Genomic DNA, 17,853 nt, shown 5'->3' on the forward strand with positions numbered 1-17,853 from the left:
TCCAGTGCCCCGCTCATACTGCCACAGCCATGTCCAATGTATTTGCTGTTACCAATTTCTCCACCAGATACCGAAACACCGTGCAACTGGTGGTGGGTTTCCATACAGCCTCTGAATCAAACTGATAAACTCTTCTTTTCCAGGCAAAGAGAGGTACTGATACAGACAGCAATGCAGAGAAACCAGGGCAGCTGAGGAAAATAAAGGTTGGTCAGGCAGGCTGCACAGAGTCCAAAATTGGAGCATCTTCATCCCAAACAGTCCCACCTTCTTCCATCCACCTGGATATCTACAGGGTCACCTCTTCAGTGCTGAGTCACCTCTGCTGCTTGAGTGCCATGGTTCATTAACAATTGAAAAACATTTTAAATTTATTTCAAATTTATAAATAAAATACACTGTTAAATTTAGCAGGAGGAAGGCCAAGAACACCCAAAGCAAAGAGGAGGTACCAATAGAAGAGCGAGCTTGAGACAACAGATTTGAGTCACAGACATAGTCTTTGAGATGCTACACAAACACGTGACAATTTAACAATCTCAATCTTCAGCGCAAGTGAGGAACAAACCCCTTTGACTCCATCACTCAGTTCTGTCTACCCAGGGAGAAGCACCTGGGATTCAGAGGTCCTCAGCTGGCAATCACTGGAGCAGACTGGTATCGGATGAATAACCTACTGAAAGGTTCATGCAAAGCAACAACAGCCAATAATTTCAAATTGATTTCTTTTGGACCCTGTCCAATGCCAACTCAGTTCATAACAAAACATTTCAGCTGCTCAAACATTCTTCATGCTGGCTAAATTTAAAACAAATCTCCTGTAACCCAAAACCAAGTAAACTCCTAATACTATTTTCCCATTAATTACAACTGCAGCTTCCAATATTATTTTTCATTGGAACTAAAGCAATATTCATTCTAAACCACCATTTTTCAGCTGCTTAAAACTAAAGGATATTCATTATTTGAACTGTACTGGGTATTTCCCCAGAAAATATTTTTTTTAGATCTTGCCAAAGGGGAAGCTTCCAAGCTTTTTCCAAACTGGAGAAAAAATTCTCATGTATCTATGTCTGCAATTAATGTTTTGATGTATGAAAAACAGAAGGGGGAGAAGGAGGAGTTTGGGTTTGAGAAGGACCTGCTGATAACTACTTCCAAGTTATTCCAGACTGACCCAGGTAAGCTCCTCCAGAATATCAACTTACATATCTGCTGAAGACTTTCAGTCTCCTGGCACCTAAGGCTGATGAGCAAGACACTCCCTGCAAAAAAAAAAAAAAAAAAAAAAAAGAGAGAGAGACCCCAAGCACTTTACTTTGCACCTGTTTTTATCCTTTTTTTATGGAGCACCTTGAGTGAGAACTTTCCACTGCAGGCAGAACATCATCTGCTATTTAGGGAAGCACTTGCTGTGGCTCAGCATTAGGCAGGTAGCATGAACAAAGGATGCCGAGAATTTACGTCTACTGATTTAGAGAACTACATTGCTTAATTCAGGTTCATAAATATCTCCAGAGGATCAAAAGAAACTTGCAAAATTGAATCAGTAGAAGAATGAAGTATATTCCCTGGACAAACATTTCATAAACACCACTTGGCCTAGAGATAAAAGAATCTGTCAGTAAACACTTTTGTCAACACCGCGGATTTGTTTTATTTCCACATCTAAAATGTGCAGAGAGCACATACAACAGCAGGAAAACATTAAAACCACACGGTCAGACTTACAAAGCCTCTTCTATGTATATACACATAAAAAAACAGAATGGTCAAGCCATCTGGGAAAACCAAGGTCACGCAGAAACCTTTAACAAAATTAGTAGAGCTGTACAATTGGAGACGTTTTATGAGGTCTTGGCAAAGGCAGTACTTAAAATTAACAAAACAGCTTGCCTTGAAAGGGAGCCTTTCCTAATACACCATGGCACGCAGTTAGACCTCTTCCCCGTCAAACCTTTTTCTCACGGGGAATGCCTTGCATGAACACTGCTGATCCTTCCAGAGGATGAAACAGCCATAGTAGGAATACAATTAGATCAATTATCAGTGGCCACCTTAGCAGCTGTAACAGCCATGCCATGAACTATCTAGGGACAAAAAACAGTCTAGCTGTGCTGCCTAGCACGTGCTACAGGGCTAACAGCAACATCTTCCTATTACGCATCATAGCTATGCCTTCTGTCATGCAGAGAAAAAAGATGAAGCCAAAATGAGCTTCAGGGTATGTTCAGGGAAGCCATTGCTGGAGCTGCTCAGTCCGAGGAAAGACAACCTTGGGTTTGAGACTGCAGAAGAGAAAAGGGAAGGTGGAAGTGGCCATGCAGCATGCAGCAAGCTAGCATCATCCCTGTCCAGTTGGTCGGTCTGGTGGTAGGCTTGGCTCAAAGCTAGTCCTGCACACTAATTGCTCTCATCAGCGGGTCCCCCCTCCTCTCCCCATCTGCCCCTTCCATCACAGCCATGGTGGGACCCATTCACCTAAACACATACAAGGAATAAAACATCCAACAAAGGAAGAGTTACAGCTTCCCTCTCATCTCCCTCTTCCATCATTATTGCCACTGAAGGGCCATTTTATCACTTGCAGCTGTGGTCATTCAGCAACAACCTGCTGTGCTCAGAGGCAGATGAGACCCGCACATTTGATCTGCATTAAGCCTGTTTCATGGCTTCACATTTCTAGGTACATTCCTAACAGCAGCACCAACAACCACATCTTTTCATCCCTCTAACTGCTCAGTAGCTCCTGTGAAGTCTGTCATTTATCTTTCACATCAGGCTTTTTTTTTTTGCTTCAGCATCAGCAATCTGTGCCCCAAATCCATCAATGCCCAAACAAGGGCGAGCACTTCTCTGGCTCCTCCTTGACAACAAAATCCCCATCTTTACACTAGCAACATTTATTAGCTGAGCTGCTTTCCATTCCCTTCAGACACAAGGTGCAAATTAACCAGCTCTTCACACATACTAGCTAAGAAACACAGCACTTTGCTCTCAGGTGAAATGAGCCCTGGGTTGTATCCATCTTTGGGGAACTCTTTCAGAACAAGGCAGCTGTTCAGCCTTGTTTGGTTTAGGAAGCTTGTTTGGCACATAAAGCAAGGGGAGGAGAAATGAAAGCCTGAAGTTATCCTATGATAACTTTGCTGTAGAAGCTCCCAGATTTTTGAAGATCCCAGAACAAGACACAGTGGGCAAGGACATTTAGAAAATCCAAAGCCCTGCTGAAGACAGCTATGGGGAGAGCAGGCATGGCAAAGGTGGACAGCACAGCTCCTGAAAAATCATACCAAGTAAAAAAAGCTCCCTTTGCACTAGGACACAGAAGCTCAGATTAACAATGGAAGAGAAGCTGCCTCCTATAGCTCAAAATTCAGTTCTCCTATCAACCTGCAGACACTTAGCTCCCAGAGTCCTTCTGCCTCTTTTTTTGGGGGTGCCAACTGCTTCATCCTCTGCAATCTAGCCAGGTCCCCAGACCAGGGCCAAACATTTCCAGCCCCTCTGGCAGAGGGCTCTCAGTTCACAGCATCTCTCCCCCATGAGTGCTGGGCTCTTCTATTTCATTTTCAGTCTTCTAGCAAGCAAGGGAGTCTCTAGAAAATAAATACACTTGGAAATGGACAGATGATTAAAAGCTAAACTCCTACAGCAACCAGCTGGTGACCAGCTCAGCCCCTGCGTGGGGAACATGTCAATTATAAATAATTAAAAGGTAATAGAAAGGAGACACTGAAGTATTAAGCAGATTTCTCTCTAGGCATCTGGAGGTTTCTATTACTGCCAGTCACACCTTTCAGATTATTGTCTTGCCTGTCAGTCATCCCAGCCCTTACATGAACATGTGAGCTCAGGTTAACATTTGCAAGTAAACTACTTAACACAAAAGCCAAAAATATCATCACAATTTAATGCTTTTTGTCAGAAGTATCTTTGGGGGAAGAGTCTGGCCTGGCATGCTTGGAGGAGTAAAGGAAGAGATCACCACAAAGGATTTACTACAAACATTCAGAGCTATGTTTTATACAATACCACATAAATGTACATTTTCGTTATAAATAGTTTGCTATGAGGGAACTGAAATTTGGTAACTGGGGGACAGGAGGAGACTTTAGTGAGAGCCCAGCTGAGGTACTTCACACACGCATCACTGCTCCTGTAGCAAGGAGAGATGCAAGTTGCTGACACCACAAGGAAGAAGGTGAGAAACTCTGTGCTTCTGCACTCGGTTACACAAAATTACTATATGGAAAGCTGACACATTGTGAATCTACGGAAAAATGTGACTCGGTGTTGATTTTCCCATTCCCCAGATTGCGTGCCACTACTCGACGCAGCCTGTGAAAGCATTCACGCTCAGCTTCCACATGCCACTGAAATAAAACTTGAGAAGATGTGTCATCATGCCACCTGAAGGAGAAACCAGAGAATCCTCCAGTGGTACTCAGCCATGTTTCAAAAATCTTTGGATTCTCAGGCTCCTCAGTGCATGGATAGAATCAGTATGAGGTAAAAGGTTAAAGAAATAGTGTCTGTGGAAAGTTACAGGACAGATTTCTTTCTTACTATGTTCTTTATCTCCCACGGCAATTATCTCAAGTCTTACTGCTGCTCTTTCAGCTCATCTGCAAGTTCAAGGGCTGGATTTGGTCCTTCAAAAGCAGGAGGGAAGAATTCAAAGGGCAGAAGCACCCCTCTGCCCCGTTTCACCCTATTGAGTTCAGATGCTCACTCACCCCTCTTCTGCATAAAGATGAAGAGGTCATCCAGGAACTCTTTCCGTTCAGGGTCACTATCCAGTTCGTAGAGCTGGGCGAAAAAATAAAAATAAAAGAACAACCCACAACAAGACAGAAAATAACATAATATTAGCTTCTTCCAGTGGGTTGAAGGCAGATTAGTGGGCTCTACCTCTGAGGCACCAGGGAGGTAAACTTCTCTGCAGCTTCTCCTAGCCTCACGATTCCCTCCTTCAGGGATTGTCACTTAAGTGACAAACTCCAAATTCCTTGAAGGAGGAGATGAAAGGATGAAATGATCCTTCATCGAGGAAGAAACCTGCATCACTCCAGGGAATTTTTTTTGCTGCTTGGAGCACCTCTTGTGGAGCAGCTCAATGGAAAAGCAAAGAATCACTGGGAAATAGTATTTCAGCCTCTCCATAGGTGCTGCTAGCTACTCAGTATTCATCTAGTCCCAAAGAAGAGGGGCTTTTAAGGCTCATTTCCTGGGAAGCTCTGTGCTTTCTCACACAGAGCTCTGGGAAGAAAACAGCAGTGCATTTGCAGAGCAGTTAGCTGCACCCTTTCAGAAAGGGCCAGTTTCTTTTAAAATTAATTCCTCTGGCTGATGTGACACACAGCTGTCACATTCAGATCCATGAGCACAGTGCTCATCAGGTTCAAGAAATGAAATAACTCTTCTCCCAGCTGGAGAACGTATTGACCAAGGTTTTAAATATCAAGTCTGGTTATGAAGTCTTAGTTCAAACTACATTTTAGTCACTAAAGGCAATTAAACAGCACAAACCAGCCCAGGTTTTGGGCTATATATAAACAACAAAAATAGTGGGTTTGTAGGCAGAGCAGTTTTCTTACAAAATTCACCACAGAGGAACAGTGAGGGCTCTGTAGTCACCCTCTGTCACAGATCAAGGGAAGAATTCCCCAAAGTCACCCCTTCCCCATTCCCCCAAATCCCTGCGATCAGACTGACCTTGGCAAAGTCTCGTGAAATCTCTCTCCCTCGGCATCCATCACCTTCATCGCTCCAGGTCACGCTGCCATTCTAAGGAGAAACAAAAAGGTGAAAGGATTGCCAGGGAAAGGCAGACCATTCCAGAAAGCTTGCAAAATGGGCATTTTTGGGCACAAATACATGCAAAAGCAGCTGCTGGCTTAGACCAAAAAGCTGGGGACATTTGTGATTTGTCACAGCACACTTTCCTGGAATCTCTGACACTCAGCCCAAAACGGGAAGTGGCATTTCACCTTCCAGGCGACTGCTGAAGGTAGGGGAATTTTTTCAGTGCTAGGATTTTTCTCTCAGAAATGTATCTCAAAAAAAGTTGTTTTGATGCCAGGGAAAACCATTCTAGAGGAAAGCCTTCAACACCGTCACCAGCTGCCTTCCTTCACCTGCTAAAGAGAAGCCTGCTAACCCCCCTGGAGCAGGTGCCTTGCTGTAACCATGCTGAACAGAGAGGTGCTGCTTTTGCTGTCCATGTCCATCATTTAACCAAGCGCACATCCCAGAGGTGAAAGGTGCAGGTATCCTTCCTTTCTGTTCGCCCAGTGACACCCAACTGCTCCCCTTCATTCTTGGAAATGCCCTTCTGGTCTCCCTTCACTTGCCTACAGAACCAAAATATGCCAAAGAAAGAGGGAAATAATCCCACAGGAACACTTCTTGCCAACGCAGGACCCTCACTCCCAGAAGCTACCTGATGCGGATTTTCCCCAAGGAAATGGAAAGCTCAGTTTTGCTGAGTTAAGGCTCATTCTTCTCAAGCAATAAAAGGATTGCTCCAGGTAGGCTTATTCTACTTGGTCAATCACCATCCTGAAATCATGACTGGGACTGGAAACCCACAGAGGCAGCCTCTGGCTGTACAGCAGGACTGAGACCAGAAGAACAATCCTGAAATATGTTCAAGCATCTTTAAACCACAAACTGCAGAAAGCTCCAGTATAGCAAGTGCTCCAGAGCCACTCAAGGAAAGAAAACACCCAAATCCCCCCAGCAAGGCAGCTTGGACTGCCCTGTCCCAATAAACATACAGCTAGAAAAGCACTGAAGATAGCAAGAGGTTTCAGCACAAAAAAAAAAGCATGCGAATTAGAGAGGTGGTCCAATATCTGAAATCTCGGAGTCATCTGGTTGTGACACGTACATTGAATTAGAAAGATGAATAGCTCTTGTCAAGGCCAGGCAAAGCTATATTTCCCCCTTTAAAAAACACTGCGGTGAGCTGCCCTAATGCCTGCTGATTTAGTTTGAGCCAGTAATTCCTACTGGAAAGTCAATTATCCAGTGAGTCCCATCAACTGAAAGATATTTAATGGGGGATTATTGCCACTTCTGTTATGTCAGCTGTTTATTACAGCAGATCAATTCCCAGCCCTCTCTAGGAAGAGATCTGAAGACCAGTTTTGTTCACAGGAGGATTCATCTGTGTGTCCTTTGCTAGCAGAGATTAAAACCAGGGTTTTTTTGCTAATTACGGTAACATCCAGCTGCCCCTAAAGCCCTTGACTGTTAACTGAGATCAACAAACCTATGTGAACAACCGGAATAAGAGAAGGTCTCTTCAGAAGGCAGCAGCTATTTCCTATCCTCAACCTGACATACTCCAAGGCAACATGATTTGTAGAGGGCTGAGCTGCTTTCTTCCTGAGTTTGTACTTGATTATAAATCCAGAGGGTGAAATCACTGGTGGTGTTAAACTGGGTGTTCCAAGCAGCAAAACACTTGCTTTCATTGCAGACTTTGGTCATGCTGAGAGCTTATTCCGCTACATTTGAGGACAGGGAGAGGAAAGAGAAGAAAGCTTAAAGCAGACAATTCTCTACTACTAGTGGGTTTGAACTTGGTAAAATTTCCAGGAACAAAACTTTGCATGGGATTAAAGACGCTTTACAAGTTATTTTACTTGTTCTATTTGAAGAAAAAGGGTATTTAGAAAAGAATTACAAGATTAAGCCTTGATACAGAGACTAAGCAGAATCTACGCACCCTGCTTCCCATACCTCCATCCTGAGATGCTCAAGAGCACAGCAGTAACGCTCCCCCCGCCTCGCTAGTGAAAAGGAGCTTAAAGCCATCCGTGTTTGGCCATATGTCCAGAAAATTGGCAAAGCTGGATATCACCTGGCGTGACACGGAGTGGTCTGAGGTGAGAGCCAGCAGACAGCATTAGCATTTCCTCTGGTGATAGCTGGGAAGGTTTAAAGGCAGTTACCGCTCCCCACGTTAAGCTATCAGCAGAGATAAGGAGAGTGCTTCTCCATCCACATGGGTGTAAATCAGCAAGGGTGCACTGAAAGGACAACGTGGGCTACGGAGACGTGAGGACACAGCACAGGTTTGGTTTGGGTAGCAGAGATAAAGTCTCAAGCTAGCACGAAAAGTCAGCTCAGTGGCTGAGGAATAAAATAAAGCCTTATTTATTCAGAGAACTGAGCACAAGCACCACCAGGCACTTTCCCAGGCCTTGGCTTTGATCTTGAGGGACTATTCTGCTCGCTAAAACCTTTGGGTCCGTGCCCAGGCTACAACCAAAGATATCAAATATTGGCAGCGGTCAGAGCAGCGACCTGAGCACAACCAGAACAGGTAAATCTGTCAAGAGCCCCATGAAGCAAGAGGTGCTCCATATGCAGAATAAACTTCATTTTGCACAGCAAGCCAGCTCGGAAGGAGCTTGGGTATCAAGCTTCCTTTCCATCCCTCCTAGGAAAACAAAGTTACCCTATGCTGAGAAACCCTCCTCCGTAGGAACAGCAGGAACCTGAGAAATCAATATATTCTCACAAGTCATTAAAAGACCTTTGTATAAGTCAGGCAGTAGGAGCAGGAAGGAAAAAACACTGTTGGGAGAGGCAGGGCATTCTCTGCAGAGAGCCCTGCCGCTCCCTCCACTGTTTGTATCCAGGGGATTTGCTGATGTTTGATGAACAGCCCTTGCGCTACCACTGGCAAGAATTTATTCGTTTTCTTGTAGAAGCACAGCACTGGCTGTGTTTTTCCCCCCAATGCCAATGCTGAGTGGGAAGGCAGAGGTGTCGGGATGGGCTGGCCACTTTCCGTGCCGCAGACACACCTCGGAGGCCATCGGAGCCCCCTGGACCGCCCTCTCCCCGAGAGGCTGCTGCCTGGCTTCAGAAGCAATTCTATCTGTAGCTATTTTAGGATTACTCCCTAACCACCTGGAATATCTTATTAGAGGGAAGCTCAGATGTCCAGAGCAATTTTGGTTTCCAATCCTACATTCAAAAGCCAGAGTTAACCCTGAGCTGCCAAGCAGACAGCAAAGGAGATGTCAAACGCTTCCCTGCTTCATCCACCCACATTCTTTTGAGGACAAAAACCTTACAAACAAGCAGCCTAAACCCCTCTCTGCAGGACACCTACCTCTCAAATATCACCACCTCACATGTCGGTACCTCTGAGAGACTAGAGAAAGAGTCAAAACTGTGTTCAATAAAAAAAAGGTGAAGTATTAAGGCAAACAGAACAGCAGCTCGTCTCCTCCTCCAGCTGTGCCTGCACAGATTGCAGTCCGTGGGCACACAGGGGCATGGATGAGAAGGTCAGAGCGCTCCTTTTCCAGATCATCCCCTTCTCCCCTACCCCAGTTTCATATAGGTGTTTGAGAGGGGCTCAGCTAAAGCCCCACGAGGTTTTACCAGACTACAAAGTTGGATTCAAATGGCAAACTCTGCACCGGAGAGAACCCACTAAAGCTTTAATAGGTACAAAGGAAAAAAAAAACCTTCTAGTATGAACCTCATTTTGCACCTCCCTATTGCAGACCTGCAGTTTTAGGCCAGAAATCTGTTGCAATCTCCACTTGGGGACTAGGCTAAACACTGCAGGGAAAAAGCAAGCCCCTCCCCTGTGCCATGGGTTAACTGAAAGCACCCAGTCAATGAAAAGGTACAGGGGCAGGCAATTTCAGGATTATCGGAGAATCCACAGAAATTCCTTTTGTGGGTAGAGTTAAGCCTTAGGAAGTGAAACAGATGCTATTATAAAGAAAACTGTTGTACTACAAAACGCTGATAAGATCAGGACTACTGCCCTGAGCTGCAAGTTCTCAAGCATGGAGAACCAAGTTATAATTACTGCGTGCACAAGCTGCCTGGTAAAGCTCTGCTGAAATTGGAATAAACCCTTCCCAGTCTGCCTAATAACAGAGCTCAATTCAGTATCTATGAGCTTCAAAGATGGGGTTGGAAAACATTTTAGCGATTTCAGGAATGGCAGGGAGGATGGGGAAGGAAAGAAAGAGAATGGGACTGAAGTTAACAGATTAATTACATTTTTAAATTTAGTTTCTTTTATGTGCTCCCATGACCTAGCGACTGCAGTGCCAACACGATTCTTTGCAAAACAGGAATCTGCTTCCTCATCCTTAAGGAAAAGTTGGACTCTTTGTGAATGACTCCTATTCACAAATACTCAGAGGAATTAACTAAAACGTAAGCGACAAGAAGATTTGTTCAGCGCTACATGGCTGTGGGAAGAGAAATTCTCACTGCTGCGTGAGAGAGCCTCAGATTTACCCTGAAGTGAGAAAAACGGAAGCGTAAGAACACAACACATTCGCGCTCCTTCCACCTACCGTTCTCCAGTGGCAGCTAGAATTTCTATAAATTGGCACCAAAGGAGACAAGCTGCGACTGAATAAAGATAAATTTAGTGCCTGAACAAAACCTGGAATGAGCCATATCTTCCCCAGGACATAAACGAGCTCCTCGCTCTGCCTCCAGATGGAGCACAGTGTAGCATAACCTTGACAAAACCTATGGAATTGCCCCTTGAGATGCAGATCTGGGGGAATTCTCTGATGTCTAATACAAGTCTTTTGTAGGCTGCTGCCTACAGTCATTATCACAAATGGTTTCTCGGTTCTCTTCTCCCATATGTTATTTGTTATATTAAACAAAAAGGAGATTTGCTTACAGAGATCCTGCTCTGCTCCAGCCACCGATGCTGTCCTTTGAGTTACAGATCAGCCTGAATGCCAGGTGAGGTGCTACAGCAGAAGCAGACTGTCGCAGGGATGAAGACTTCATCAAAACAAACCATGAATTTCAAGACAAGCAGCAATGGACAATTTAAGAATTAAAATCTGTTCTCAGGGAAAACAGCTTTCAGTAAAAGAGAAACCAATATCTAACATCAGCTATTGATGAAGAATTCTTCTCCCACTACATCACCAAAAGAAAAATACCCAGTGACCCACATAAGAAATTAAATTCCAACCCTTGAATTGGGCCCTGGATATCTGAAATAACCGGGAGGCAAAAAATGCACCGTGTGAAATGCAACTTTTTTACTCCTGGGACCTTCACCCCCTCTGGATTAATGAGTATCTCCTGAGCAATACCTCACCACACACACCACTCGAGGCACATACTTAAGGTCATGGAATCTCAGCCACTCATTCCTAGACCCTAGAGCAAAAGCAAAGTAATTATTTGAAGCTGACTTATCTTAATAAACACCATGACCTTTGGAAAAGTTTAGGTCAGGATTTTCAGAAGTGACTGGTCATTTCTGCGAATTGAACATGAAACATCCTCAAAAAACAGACCATGAACCACTCTCTGAAAAGTCAGGCAGCCGCTGGATGGAGACTTACCTTGCTCCATTTAAGAAGACATTAAATATCAGCTGATGCCTGCAAACCTGGGCTTTATTTTTTACATTCCATGAAGGAATGCACGTACTAATGTGCATGCTGTAGTTAACAGCCTGATAAAATTGCTCATGCTAGTGCTGCACACCAGCCTCGAGTGGAAAAGGAGCAGAGACAGCGGCGGTGCTCCTGCCTTTCCTCCCCGGTAACCAGAGCCATCACCCAGCAATGCGAGAACCCACGGGACGAGGACCCACACCCAACCAGCTGCTAAAAGCAACATTTTCACCCCGCGGAATTAAAACCTAATTTTTCTTCCAAGACAGGCAGCCCCCAATGCCCTTTTCGAAGACGGCTGCGGGAGCCTTTGGCTGTCGGAGACGTGATGGATTTCGCAGGGGATTCAAGCAAGTCCGAGGAGTGAGTGAGCTGAGCACACACCCCCCTGGCTCTTCTTTCGGGACTGCAACTCCCTGACAAACAACTCCACTCCCTTGTTGTTTTGTGCTGACAGGATTCCCACCGCCCCTGTGTCATAAGCTGAGCCAGCTCTTTTGTCTGCAGGCTTGTTCTACAATTATTTACTTGGCTGTCCGGGACCAAACAGAACAGGGCTTCATCTCTGCTGGTTGTTTCCATTTTTCTGCCATCTTCATGCCACATACCTTCCAGGCAGTCTCAGCCTTACACTTTCAAGCTACATTTTTCTCCAAGGGCGTCACTTTCAGAAGAACAATCCACACTTGAAAGAAAAAATACAAGTGACTTTCCTCCCCCCCCCTTCCCCAAGCAACAGCAATTATGCATACCACAAATACTCCCCGAGCTGAGCTAGCTGGAAGCAGTGCACTCTGACTGGTTATTAGCCTCCATCTCAACAGAAGCTAAAAAAAAAAAAAGACAAGTTCAGGAATCATTTCGAAAACAAACTGGAGAATGCAGGCACTTCTGCATTTGATCTTGCTTCTTCTGCCTAACACAACCATTTTAGACACAGACAAAAGAAAAAGCCCAGTATCTTTAAAGCCTCTGAAATGAAAAATTTGAAGCAAGGCTTGCACTGGGGGAGCATTTAGCCCACAGAATTCCGTGGGCAGTCCACAGTTGCACACATATTCCCCCTCTTTGCTGTCACGCCAGCTAACAGTTCCTGTCTGCCCCCCGGTTTGTTCCAGCCCCCTGCTCCCCAGCTCTGAACTGGTATCCTGCAGTTAAATTTTTACTGCCTGGTATGCAGACTCCACTGCTGAATGCAAACAAGTTGATCTGCAATATTTACCCTACTCAAGGTGAATATACTGCACCAGCATCGCTAATATCAGGCACTTCCCTATGGCCTTTGGAGCACAACATCGCCCGCCAGCATGACTGCGAGTATCAGGCGTGCCTCGCTGGGGCTGACCATCACACCCAGCGCTGCATTCTCAAGGACAGTACCAGGAGACAGTATTTTGGGACAACAAGTGAACCCACCCGCTTTCTGCCATCCTGTTGCACCATCCAGAAGCGTTGTAGCAGGGCTGCTACAGCACATCTCTAGCATTCCTTTAGAAGCCATTCCTTAACTTGATGGCCATTAATTTCCCCAATTCCTTTCTGGTTTTTACGGTCTGACTCCCCAGCAGTGAAACAGCCCTTTAACACAGCAGCAAGGGAGTTTTTTAGTTTTGCCTCCTGGGGAAGCTTTGCACACTTTGCCTTCCAGAGTAAGTTGGCCTGAAGTCAGACTAAGCTGTAATCTACTACCAAAATACTGGATGATTACTGCTCAGAATTGGGCCAAAGTAACTGGATCGGTATTAGTGCACAGTATGCCAATTGTAAAACAGGCTTGGGGTTGGTTTTTTTTTTTTGCTATTCCACATCAGCTAAGACCAGATCTGACATGCTTATGGTCATTTGCCTTCACAGAACATGGGGCAAATGACCTAGGAATCAAGCCTATTAATTCGGTAAGATTCACAGGACTCTCACAAGATAAGCAAGTATTACAACAAAGCACAATGACACACTTGTTAGCACCAACTGAGCTAATAAAAAACTAAAGACTAATGCTAAGTCTGTTTTCTTTCTTTCAGAAAGTGATCCCCCTAACACCAGAGTCCTGCCTCCACCCTGAAACCTGAAAGAGGAAGTTTTCGTCAGTCACTCCAATCCAGTAAATTCTGAAGCAATTTCTCCAGTGACCGCCCCCTGACCGACATACCCACCTCGTTTCAAAAAGTCTTTATTTTTTCCCCTCAACCCAACCCCTCTTGAGAATCGAGTGCAGAGAAACACAGCAGCAGCGGGTTGCCTGCTGCATCCCATGCACTGAGGCTGCTTTGCCAGCATGCTTTATAGCACCAGTAGCCACAAACGCCATTCAACCGGCAACTTTGAGGAGTTCCTCCCACATGCGTTGGTGTAGGAACACCAAACTGGTCCAGTTTTGCAGGAGCAGTTGGGTAGGAGCCTACAGGCCACACTAAATGGAATGGGAGAAATAAAGCTTACTGAGCTTTAGCAGCTCATCCTCAAACTGCTGCCTGTGGCAACATAAAATTAATCATCTCGTGCACGCAACCAGCAGCTAAGGGGAGAGACTGCCCCGAGCACCCACAGCCAACTCTCCAACAACTCCAGCTCACCAGCCACCCCAAAGCAGCTCCAGCTTTTTCACTTCATAGGGTTTGCAGAAGGGAAAGAAAAAACCAGCTCTGATTTTGTCCATACAAGGTTTCTTAGCTCAGAGAACTCCAAAGGAAAACCTAACCCTCTTCACACTCAGGCTAACATCTGTAGAAAAGGATAATTAAGTCCAACCTTTTTTTTCCTTTATTTAAACCATGCAGTCCTTTGGCTCAATTTCAACACACACAAATGCTGTACACATCTCTGAAAGCCTGCTCGAGTCAGCTCTGTAACAAAACAGCACACAAGAGCGACATTAACTGAAACACCCACTTACAACAAAGAAAAGAATTCTTGATCCTGTGGTGTTTATCTACAAGGAGCAGTAATTCTTCATTCAAACATAGAATTCACCTCCTACCAAAACCCAGCAGCAGCAAGTTAGCACCTTCCTTCCCACACATGAAATATAAAGTGGCTCTCTGCTTCCTCAGGGGATCAGCGGCAGGACACGCTCTCTTCCCTGCCTGCCCACACCACCAACCAGAAACCCAGCCAAAATTGCCACATCCCTGAGGTCTTACACAAAGGGGTTATAGATGTCGTACGTGAAATAACTTGAGCAAGAGCGTAGCAGGCAAGTGTCTGCAACAAAAATGAGTAACACCAGCCTGTTCCATTCTGAATAGCAGAGCAGCAGCAAGACAGAAGAGAAATGAGGCAAAGATCAAACCTCCACCTCCCCACAAAGGTTCTTACAGACTGGGGTTTCCATTAGCTGGAAATCTGTATCTGTAAAGCAAATCAAGTCCTTGGGAGTTCTCTTTATAAAAGAATAAACTCTGAAGTGTACACCAGGGAGGCATTGCTCTGCATGTGCCCGGTTCTTGCACTCTTCCCAAAGCACCTGCAAACAGCCATTGCTTGTCACAGGACACTGGGCTCAAGAAATCCTGGCTCTGACTGCGTATGGTCATTCTGATTCAGAGAGATGTAACGTTAACACTGACCTGTTTGAGCTGCTCGTCCAACCGCCAGTTCTGGCGTCCAGAGGGGGAACTGGAATACGGTTGCTTAGTAGTGTCTTTACCCTGTTCTTCCTTGCCCTGCTGTCCCCGCTGGTGCCCCGGAGCTGGGAGAGCATTAGAGGTAGAGGCCACTCTTTGGTTGTGATGGGCAACTTTGGGAGCATGGAAATATTTCAGAGCAGAGCAGGTTTCTTTTCCAGTCACATCAGCACCATCCTCAAGATCACCACCTTCCAATCCTCCTTCTTCTTCTTCCTCCTCCTCCTCTTCTTCTTCCTCCTCTTCCTCATCCTCCTCTTCCTCTTCTGGCTCTGAATTCATGCTGCTCTGATCAAACGCCCGCGCAGCTCCAGCTGCAGGTGGGCCTCTGGCCAAGGGCCCAACAGCGGAGCCGCCCGAAGCCCTGCCAGATGTGGCTGCCAGGACAGCCTGCTGCACGGCCAGCTGCTGAGTGTAGAGCAGCTGGGCTTCCCGCATCTGCCTCTGCTGTCTCTCCCTGGAATCCATCTGCAGAGGCGTTTGCTGCTTCTGCTGCTGCTTCTGCAGCTGCTCGACCACAGCTTCCAGCTTCATCCCGCAGTTTGCATGGCTGGGAAAAGAAGGGGGCGGTTTTGACTTTATCTGGCAGGGTTCAAGCCCCGACCTTGGGAGACTGGCAGAATCTGAAAGATAGACAAATATTTGTCTGTATGAATATAAAATGCTTTCATCTTTTCCCCAGGAAGAGGATAAATAGAGTGCAAAGCCAATACTCTTTCCTGTGCAGGAGACCGTGAAACAATCAGCTTCATGTGTAACAGCCTCAGGCTCAAACTTGCATTCAATTTTCAGGCTGTTTAATTGTATTTTCAAGCTGAACACATTTGCTATAACCTCAGTTTCGTACATCCCAAAGACAGCATCTGAAATGCCTTTGTCCACTGTCCCAGCAGTTGTGAGGTTTTTTTTGTCAGAATCCTTCCTCTCTTCCTAAATAATTACTTTGGAACTGTTAGGTTTAACATCTAGGGCTGGGTGCTCCTGAAACCACTGCCTTAAAAGGAGATAGCCGGGATGATCAGCTTGACCACATTCCTATTAAAAAAACAGGCAGGAATTTATCACACTCCGGTTCTCTCAATTCTTTCACGCTTTCATTACATTACTAAATTCCTTACACTTCATATTTCTTAAAAAATCAACTATATTTAGCTATTATTTTCCCAAGGAGTGCGAGACGAGTAAAGCAAAGACTGCTGAGCATGGCACAACTCCTCCCTCTGGGTCCCAGAGTTGCCAGCACACCTCAAGCCCCGGCCGTGGCCTCCCTTCGATTTTCCCACCCAAAGGACCTGAGACTTTTCCCAGCTCTCCCTTTGGACCTGCAGGAAGCCTGTGCTGAGCCAGCACCAGCCTCCACGCAGTTGGAAACGCAGCTCTGACCGGAACTCCTCGAAAGACAACTACCCCTTCAATCCCCAACCATTACAACCAGCACGTGTATTTTGGACTGGGTGTCACAAACTGGACCTGCTGGCAAAGATGGTCCTTTCTCAAGCTTTTTTTTTAATGTAAAAAGGTGCTTAAGCAGATCTTGCTTGCTGCCCTTCAAGGTTCATTGATATCAAAATACAGCCAGCTTGGAGAAACAAAGGAAAGGCCAACTACAAACAGGCTAGGGAGTCTCCTGGCCACCTCCCCCCACCCTGTTTACAACCAGCGCCCTGCTAGTCAAGCCACATACTTGAAAAAAGAGACTATTTTGCTAACCTGCATTTTCAAACCAGGCACAGTTCTGTTCTGAAACAACAAATAACCTACCAGATCCCAGTTTTAAAAGCAAAAGACAAGTCCCAGTGTCCCTAGCGCAACTCCAAGTCTTCCTGTGAGGCAGTCAGACCATGTCCCTCCTACAAAGCGCCCGCCAGCTCCGGTGCCCAACTCATTTCTCCTCCACAAACTCTTCCCGGTGCTAAATAACAGCCCATCACCAAAATGAAAAGCCTGGCCGGTGCGTTTGCATCTTTATCAGGCAGGCAGCGGGCAAATGAAACAATATAAAGTGGATTAGTGGTTTGGATGTCAGGAGCAATAACGCGTTACCTGCCGGCTGAAAAGACTCTTAGCTGGCTGCGAAGGCACAGTACACCATCTGGCCTAGCTCCACACACACACCTGCCCAGGAAAGCAAAACCAAACTGTGGGTGACCCAGGCTGGGTGCTGGAGAACCCCCAGCCCATACCTTGCTGGGTACTGTCACACCTGAGACGCAGCGAGGTGTCACCGCTCCTGCCTGGGGGATACTCAGCAGGGCGTGTGGTTAATACACGCCTGGGGCGCGCTAACGATAATAAATGACCTGATACTCGTTAACACGCCAAGCAAACACACCTCGGGTGCAGCAGCACCCTGGTATGCGGCGCCCGCGTCTTTCTCAGCGTTCGGGTACAACGGCGTGTGACAGGTTACGGCAGGATCGATGCGTGGCTGCCGAGGGCTTCCACCAGAGCCCTGCACTAACCTCCAGAAAAATGAATTCTGGATCCAGGAAACACTCCCTCAGCAAGTCTCAGTGCTATTGCGGAGGGACAGGCAACTTCACAGGGAGGTTTAGGTCAGCGAGGAGATGCACTGCTCATGGTGAACAATGAAGTCATGACATCAGGACGGAGTTTAAGAACAGCTGCAGCGTGGCTGATAACACCAAACCACGTCCATTTTACCCTCCACGGGGACATTTCCTTACGTCTCACGTCCCTCCCAACCAGGGCACTGAAGGGACTGTTTAACCGTCAGGTCCTCGCGCACCAGCCCTTTGTGCGGCTTTAACCCCCGGGAGAGCGCTTTAATCAAACAGCCCCTG

The 17,853-nt window shown here is 46.0% G+C and overlaps 1 protein-coding gene across 1 annotated transcript in view; it reads right to left on the reverse strand.

Annotated features, from left to right (window-relative positions):
• ARID3B (AT rich interactive domain 3B (BRIGHT-like)) overlaps positions 1-15,583 on the reverse strand; it is a 26,577-nt gene extending 10,994 nt beyond the window's left edge. The window contains 3 exon segments of the mRNA XM_010079412.1: positions 4,740-4,812; positions 5,719-5,790; positions 14,993-15,583. Of these exon segments, the coding sequence (XP_010077714.1) occupies positions 4,740-4,812; positions 5,719-5,790; positions 14,993-15,583 (736 nt within the window).
• Between the last annotated feature and the right edge of the window lie 2,270 nt (positions 15,584-17,853).

This window comes from Pterocles gutturalis, unplaced genomic scaffold (genome assembly GCF_000699245.1).
Source record: "Pterocles gutturalis isolate BGI_N339 unplaced genomic scaffold, ASM69924v1 scaffold3669, whole genome shotgun sequence".
Lineage (NCBI taxonomy): Eukaryota > Metazoa > Chordata > Aves > Pterocliformes > Pteroclidae > Pterocles > Pterocles gutturalis.